General features: G+C 39.0%; 1 protein-coding gene across 2 annotated transcripts in view; it reads right to left on the bottom strand.

Moving 5' to 3' along the window:
- Positions 1 to 8: 8 nt before the first annotated feature.
- TIAM2 (TIAM Rac1 associated GEF 2) overlaps positions 9 to 8280 on the bottom strand; it is a 96019-nt gene continuing 87747 nt past the window's right edge. For both annotated transcript variants that reach the window (XM_084201549.1, XM_084201550.1), the window contains exons 20-27: positions 7859 to 8038; positions 6408 to 6526; positions 5196 to 5304; positions 4098 to 4156; positions 3164 to 3269; positions 2313 to 2400; positions 1523 to 1677; positions 9 to 669 (exon numbers count right to left, since the gene is read on the bottom strand). In XM_084201549.1, coding sequence (XP_084057675.1) covers positions 23 to 669; positions 1523 to 1677; positions 2313 to 2400; positions 3164 to 3269; positions 4098 to 4156; positions 5196 to 5304; positions 6408 to 6526; positions 7859 to 8038 — 1463 coding nt within the window. In that variant the 3' untranslated portion in view covers positions 9 to 22. The remainder of the gene's footprint in view (positions 670 to 1522; positions 1678 to 2312; positions 2401 to 3163; positions 3270 to 4097; positions 4157 to 5195; positions 5305 to 6407; positions 6527 to 7858; positions 8039 to 8280) is intronic.

Genomic DNA, 8280 nt, shown 5'->3' with positions numbered 1-8280 from the left:
AAATGAATGTTTCAGTATTAAGCTAGGATTTTCCATGCCTCTCCACAGCTTCATAAAAACAGTCCTCATTAACTACAGATGTTAAACTCTGGACACTAAATTCTCTCTCTAAAATAGAGTTCAGATCCAGGTTTGCAGCATCAGAGTGACTGTCAAGGGATTGGTGACGTTCTTGCATTGCCATTAGAGTTCCTCTGCTACGCTTTGTGCTGTTTACTTTTCTCTTCACTGGGCAGAAATGGCCCCGCACGAGCTTTGGATGCTCTGCTATCTGAAAGCCATCCTCTTCCTCATTTTCAGCAGCCTGATCCTGTTCAGAGTCAGCACTGGGTTCCTCTGAAATCTTCAGCCGCTGGAACTGTATTTCAATGTCTTTTGTAGGGCTGCCTTTCTTTAGTCTCTGATAGTCCTCATCATCATCATCATCATCACTGAGAATGTCGGATTCTTTGACAAGAGCATTAGAAAAGTCAGATGCAGTGCTTTCTGCATGTTTATCGGGAGATGAATTTTTGGGCTCCTGGATGCTCTCAGAAGTGTGGCAGCTGCTGCTCTGAGTGCTGCTGCTTAGGCTGCACTCATCAGAGTCCTGGAAGGTGCCTTTGCCCTGGTCACCGTTCCACTCGCTGCTGGCTGACTTCTTCAGTAACTTCAAGGATCTTGTGGAAGCTGTGCAGAGTAAAAATGCAGGTTTATTTTTTTCAGCAAGAAAATTGCTTACACCTTTTAACTTAATATCCCACTTAACGATTATGATGGACATAGTCATTCCAAGTCAGATGCGTCAGCACTCTGATTCCAACAGTGTGCTCCCCATGTCACAGTTTTCATTACACCTATCCTAGGACTCTGTGCTTTCCTTCATGTGTAATATATATCAAATCCTCCAAAAAAGTGTAGTCATACATACACTTCTGCAGAAAAAAAGATTGACTTGGGCACATCAAACACTGCAGGGCCCAGGTGTAGGCAGCAGCTGAACTCTTCCAGATCCTCTGATGGAAAAGGGGATTTTACCGAGGACTGATCTGATAGAGAACTTGAAATACTAGTAACTACTCATTTAACTAAAATGTCTGAAGCCTGTACTTAAATTACAGTATCAGCTGGGATGCAGAATTAGTGCATTGAAAGAATCAAGACCCCCTGCCTTTTCCCTGTTGTTCTAGCTACAAATGTTATAAGGGCTGAGTTACTAAAGGGAACCCAGAGGAAAGAATGCTAATATTGTATGGCAAAGGGTGTCTATTCCTTCCCAACAAAATTAATTTGGGCATTATTAAGTCTTCTCTGAAGACAGCTAATGACACATTGCAGTGTGGGGAAGTCTGTTTGTCTGCTCTAGCCCTTGTCACATACTGAGTGGTAGAGAAACTACTCCTGCTCCAGTCCAAAAAAAAAAGAAGAAATGGGATTTGTGGGTTTGACACATGACACTCTATGATCATGGTAATAATTGTGAATGCCCTACCAGCACCAGAGTCTGGATTCTTTAGTTTTCACTTGAGAAGGTGTTTCTTACCCAGTTTGGCTGTTGCAGGTACACGATTCTTAAGTGGGACGAGACGATCTTTACATTTTTTCTCCAGTGGTAGCTCACATTTTATGTGACGTCTGAAATTCTCCCGCAGAATAGAACGGATGACCTTCACAATGTTAGTCTTGTTCTCAGAATCACTGCAAGTTTAAGAAAACACAAAACTTAATTTCCTCACTGAAGTGAGACACTGGGATAAAATGTTCCCACTTCCTTTCTGCTGATGGGCTTTAGTGCAGTGGTTTTTTTTCAAAAACTTGCTTTAGTAGTGGGTTTACAGCTATCATAAGATCATAGAATGTCCTGGGTGGGAAGGAACATTAGAGATCATCAAGTTTGTACCCCTCTGCCGTGGGCAGGGACATCTTAACCATTCTAGACATTTCATACACCTTGTGTTTTGAGATCTTAGTTGCTTCCTCTTAGAAAATTACTTGAAAGGTAACTTCTGTATGAGGGAATCACCACCTTAAGTGGTCTTTATGAGAAAGTAATCTCTATTAACTAGCTGAGAGTGATAAAATCAGTTACTTTGCCCATATTGGAGCTTATGTTCATATATCAGCAGATTTCTGACATTGGATCACTACACTTAATTCACCTATTTGAATTTGTTATACTTTATGCAGTTAAAGCCCGGCATAGTGCCTAGCTTCAAATAAAGAGTGCCACTTCAAAACCACTGATTTAAAGGTCACATGGGAGAAAAGATTTTCTTTTTATTTTAAATTCCATTAATGTGATTTGTAAAATAAAACCTCCATGTAAAGCTTACCTGCTGCACAACTGAAAAATTGTTTCTGGCCTGCCTTCCAGTTCTGACTTGGTGTGAATCAGTTCCCAGATACAGCTGTTCTCTGTTCCTGTGCATGGAAGGAAACATACTTTTGCATATACTCCACAAAACCTTTGGCATTAGAAAGACCACAGCAGAGCTCCTCCACTCTCCAAAAGGCAGTGTTAACTCAGCCACGTGTGGAGCTACAGAAGATCTCATCCAAGGTGGAACCCAAGAAAAAGCTTGGGAAGCCAAGGAACCCAAGAGAGCTCCCCTGAGCTCTCTTGCTGCGGCAGCCCAGCACTGCCTTTGATAACTTCTCTCTTGGAGAGTTGCTTTCCCCCATTCTTGCTGCTTCTCTATGTTTTCCAGCCTTAACAGGCTTTCACCCAGGTGTGCTCTAAAGACCATGAGACACTTTACCGAACATACAGAAGTGGATAGGACTATAAAGATCAGCTTGAAAATAAACCCACAGCCCTTTACTACCACAAATTACCATCACCTTTCTGCTGTTTGAAAAAGCATGAGGATCAGCACACACACAGCACCAGTGTGTCATCAGGATGTCAGCTCCAGTAAACTACCTGCCTTTTATTGGGAATTTCCAATCTGTCATTCCTTCACATCATGTTACATCTCCCTTAATGCACAGAAGTTAGCATACCAAATGAAGAAAGTATGTAAATGTATCAAGCCTGTACGCCCTGAGTGCAGAGACAACAGTGGATAGATAATACTTTCTCTACACCTGCTTGTTTCCAGAGGCTCAGAAACACATCTGGAAGAAGCAGTATTACAAAATTCAAAAGCATTCAGTCCTAAAGTATTTACTGCAAGAGAGTTACCTGCTGTGTTCCCCAGTCGAACTTGAAGAGCAGATAAAGGAATCAGCCAACGAAATTTAAATGGATCCAAGTCACCATAATTATGTGCAGCACGAACATTAGTAGGCTGTAAAAAGAAAACAAAGGATATTTCTAGGAAGTAGAAGAAGTGGTGGTGTTTTGTACTACTCTTAAAAGATCTGCCTTTGAAGAAAAACTAAATTGATTAAACTTTCCTTCACTACCTTAAAATGAACTTGTAAATGTAGTTGAAATGGTGATAGACACAACCTTTGGAATTCATAATTGCTTCAACTTTTAAAAGCCATTTGATTTTAACTGATAAAAATAAAACTTTGCCTATAAGTACTACCAGGGAAGAAGTTTCCTGTGAAAGAACATACAGACTGTTGATTAGGAGAATACATTAATCATATAGCTGCTGCTGCTACTTTTAGAGCTCCTCCATCTGTTTCAATGAGCATGGTGCAGTATATCACCACTGGTACTTGGAACATACAATTTGCTCCCTGGCTTCCACATTTCAGGTCTGTAAGTGGGTGCAGAGAAGATTATGTCTATAATGCCCCTTTTCCTTTCCTTCCAGGGTAATCAAGGGTCCATAAAACAAAGGTCTTTCACCTGCACCGTGTGGTAAGGCAGGCCATCATAAATGCTATGTGGAAGAATTAATTATTTCTGCATAGCAATATTTCATCTTCCACTTGGTAAAATTAACATGAGGCTCACAAGAAGACGATGCTGCTTACTAAATAGCAAAAAATATTTATTGCTACACAGATACTGAGCATTGTTTTAGCAGGATAGCCAGAACTCCAGCCTAGCAATGGAAAGTGGTGTTTCACCTCAGTCACTCCCCCTCTAACACTTATGGTCCATCTCACATTGCAGTAATATCCCAAACATCCACCATCTCCACTGATACCAGACTTACCATTTTCTTTTTCAGTTTGTAGTTCTCCTTATACACCAGTATTACAGCCCTCTTAAAAACTGAAAAGAGAAAGAAAAAAAAAAAGGAAAACCATTAATTATAGGCATAATATTCCAATATTCAGTGAAAATACTATCTTGGAGAAGCTGATTATTACAGTCATGGGAATGTGAAGGATGAGATAACCAAACATTGAAAAGCATTTGCCCTGTGCTGAGATGACAGCTGGGTTTTTCATTCTGCACTTTCATGCAATGGCAGTATTTTCCCTCAGATTTTGCTCTGAACGTTTAGGATGAAGCCATTCTGTACATTTATTCTGAAACTACCAGTAACCACCTATCTATCTTCTGTAAGTCTTCACATAAACAAATACAGAAGATGTAGGTTAGATGTAACAATTTTCTTTCTGTAGACAGTGGATAGTTTCAAGTGGAGTGAAGGGCCTATAGCAGGAGGGTGATGTGAAGGACACAGTCTGTTCTTTGTGCAGTTCAACAGTTTGTTCTGTTTGGAGCATCCCCTTCCCTAACCATGCTTCCCCAGGGAAGGAGTGCCCTGAGAAAGAGAAACCTGTCTGACATTAACCTGGAGTTCTTCTGAAGATGTTTATCCACTGAAATATTAAAATAATCTTTTTATTAAGAAATGGACTCTTGTTTGTATGCACTCATTTCCACATCAAATTTCAGGTTAAAATAATCTGGATGGGGATTTTAATGCAGTAGCTGTAAAGCAGAAGTTAGTCTAAATTCACAAGAGTAGAATAAATAATTATCTTCCCACAAGCCTCCTTTGAAAACCTCATTTAACAGATTGTTCTAAAGACTCTAATATTGCCTCTTGAAAATCTTCCATAGTTTAAATATAGGCAAGACAGCAGCTGAGGGTGGCTCACAGAGCAGCAGTACCAGCAAGCAAATAAATAGAAACTTTTTTCATGTTAGGAAAATACAACTATGCATTTTTTCACATATAAATCCACCCTACATATCACATGACTGCAGGGACGGGAGTTTGGGGCTTTTATCCTGTGAGAAGACCTAATGTGGGCATCTTCAGGTTTGAAAGCACAGAGTCCTTAAGGAAGACACTTACCAAACACTGTAAGTTCAAGGTCTTTCCTTGCTTTGCCCAGCGACGGGAAAGGATTCAGCCAGGTAACTGTAGAGTGCATCAGAAGTTCTCCCATTGAAAGCTCTGTCACCTGGATTAAATTATAACAGTAAGTAAAATAAATAAACAGTATAAATATCTACATCAGTGCTGCATTTTAGTATGTTGATACACATTGATAACTTTAAGGATCTATGTTTTCTGTATTTACTCTTATGTATAGAAAGAGATCTTCACTACAGCAGGAAAAGTGTGAGTAATCCCTTTTTTTAAAACAGGTTACAAATATACAAAGTAATAGCTCCTAAGTTATGAAAGCTGGATAGAAGTTCTTACTATTAATAACTTAGAAGAATACTAAGCTGATCTGATAATGTTACACTTCCATATAGCCACTAATGAACTGCCTGGTTTATTAGCTGTAAGTATCTTTCATTTCTATAGAGTAATGAGTATTAATGACATTTCCAATGGCAGAATTAATGGAGGTCTTATACTCTGAGGCTCCTTTCTTCTGTGGGGCACAACATAATGCTGAAGGCTATCAAAGGCTGTCAAGTTTTGTTTCCCCATAAATGATGAGAAACCAGGTAGTCAACAGGGACAATTTGACTTTTACTAGCAGGAAATGAAACAACTGAGATGACATCTCTCATATCTGATGTCCAACTTTACAGATTTGATCTGCTTAGTAATTGTTTGATGTAAATGGCTAAGTTGAGGCCTTGCTGTCCCAGTTCTGGGAGATGACTGCACACAGTCTGTATAACTAATGGGTTTTGCTCTGACAAATACCCATGCCTCAGCACTGGAAGTGCAGAGAATGAGAATAACAGACCTTAATGTGAAATCCCTCAAATTGCCATTTTCATTTATACGGGTGGAAAAATATGTTAAGAACTCAACAGCATAAAATCTGAATGCCTTGGGGCATGGATAATCTCTGCAATGTTTTGACAAGAGGGTTTTTCCTACTGAGAACTATATCTACTCCTGCTTGCAATTCCTGTCAGTCCAGAAAGCAGCTCCGGCAGCTGTCTGAAAACTTTACCATAACCTACTGAGAGAAAGAAATTTGACAGGCAGACACAAAACAGAAGTCAAAATATTAAAGGAGAATGGAAGAGAGGAAGCCCCGACAGCAAGCTGAATAATGCTTCATGAGTCAATGTGACATGTTGTTTCTTCTCTTACCTCTTTCTCTGTTCCACTTTGTTCTGCAACCAGTTGGTCAAATACAGTGCCATAATCTTCATATATCTTCTGCATCTCATTTATGTGACTTGCTACTTTTTCCATTGCCTTCAGTGCTTCTGTAAGATTTAAAAATTTCACACACAGCTATGTAATTCATTTTATTTTCTAAATATGGTTTTTTAAATTTTAAATTTAAAAAATTTTAAATTTTTTTAAAATTTTAAATTTTAAATTTAATACTCCTTGAGGCATGTAAAATGATGTTGCCTTTTGAAGGTTTGGTGAACTGAATTCTAGCTCTGTATCAATACTTTCTCATAGCAACAGTAGAAGAAAAATTTCCTGGTCAGAGTAAGTGAAAGCAGTATGATAGTACCATGGTTAAATTTTGCATCTTGTAGATATAGGGCCACTAGGTCCTCTGGAGTAATCTACACTCATCCTAGAGAGAAACAAACTGCATTTGTCTCCTCCCAGAATGGACAAAGAAATATAATATTAGGCTGTACAAGTTCCTTATAGGCTGTACACATGAAATGCTGGTGGCCAGGTTTAGTTTAAATTATGTTTTCCGAACAAGAATGTCACTAGATTCCATCAGATTTTTGTATTAATTCAGAATGGAATTGGACAGGGATCCTTTGTTTCATCAGTTCTTAATGGCACAGTTGTTTCATCAATTTTAGCAGTTTGGCATCTATCCTGACCCGCAATAAGTCCCCAGCCTCAGCTTGTTTGGGGAAGGGAACAATACTGGAAGCTCCTTTTGAAGTCACTAAGAACTTCATGGTTTTTTACTGACAGTGTATTTTGTCTGCATCCATTTTGTGAAAATGACAGTCAATCCATAAAATACATCTCTTGATTTTCATCCACCAGGTGCTGACAGACGTGAACTGGAATTTGCCGGGGTGAAGTCCCAGGCATGTGAGCCTAGAAAAGCAATCAACTCTAATGCATATTAGATAAGGCTTTCCACATGGGAGAACTGCAAACATTTGACAAAGATCTCTTCTACACAAGCAAGAATCAAAGACGGACCGCAAACAACAAATACTTCCTTCTGTGGTGCTCTTAAACTTTGACATATTTCAAGAATTAAATAATAACCACAAGATGGAGCCTTGGTCAGTGTTTCTCAAGTGGGTTAAAAAAACCAAAAGGCAACACTGTGACCTGACATGCTCCTGTGCATGAGGATAAAGATCCCAGTCCTACTTGCCATGGCAAATCGTGGGCATACCTACTTCTCTAGGGGACTTGGACATACCAAGTAGGACTTTTAGCTAAAGGAACAAAAGAAATACTTACTACTTTTAAGGAGAGTGAGGAATTCTCTCTAGGTTTTGACAAGTTCTGTGCTATTTACAAGAATGCCTACCTGAACCTTCAGAAAGAGCAGGAAATAAAACTTAACTCATTCATTCCTGTAGAAGAAAAGAAGTTACCTGTCAAATGATAATGCTCCTCACTCTCATTGTCTGTCAGAGACACCAGCTCTTTTAAAAGCAGAGGATATTTCAGCACTCTCTGAACAGGCTTTATGAGATATGACTCCAGTGTAGAAGAATGTTGCTTTGTAGGATTTCGAGCATCCAGAAAGGTCTTAAAGGCACTATCTGTTTTGGCTAGATAAAAAAAAAAAAAAAAAAAGAAAAAAAAAACCTGTCAGTTGAATATGAAAGTCGTGGAAGCTACAATAATTGAAAAACATGGAATGGCAATTTGAACCCAGCACTAAAACTCTCTTCCTCTTCAATGGATGATTTACAGAGTAGCATATCAATTTCATTATAATTTCCCATATCAAATAACATTCAAAAGGGCTAAGAGAGCAATTTCATGAAGGTGAGATTATTCCTCTAAGTTT

This window comes from Fringilla coelebs (genome assembly GCF_963513975.1).
Source record: "Fringilla coelebs genome assembly, chromosome: 3".
In the NCBI taxonomy this organism is placed as follows: Eukaryota; Metazoa; Chordata; class Aves; order Passeriformes; family Fringillidae; genus Fringilla; species Fringilla coelebs.
This window is presented reverse-complemented; position numbering and strand designations above follow the sequence as displayed.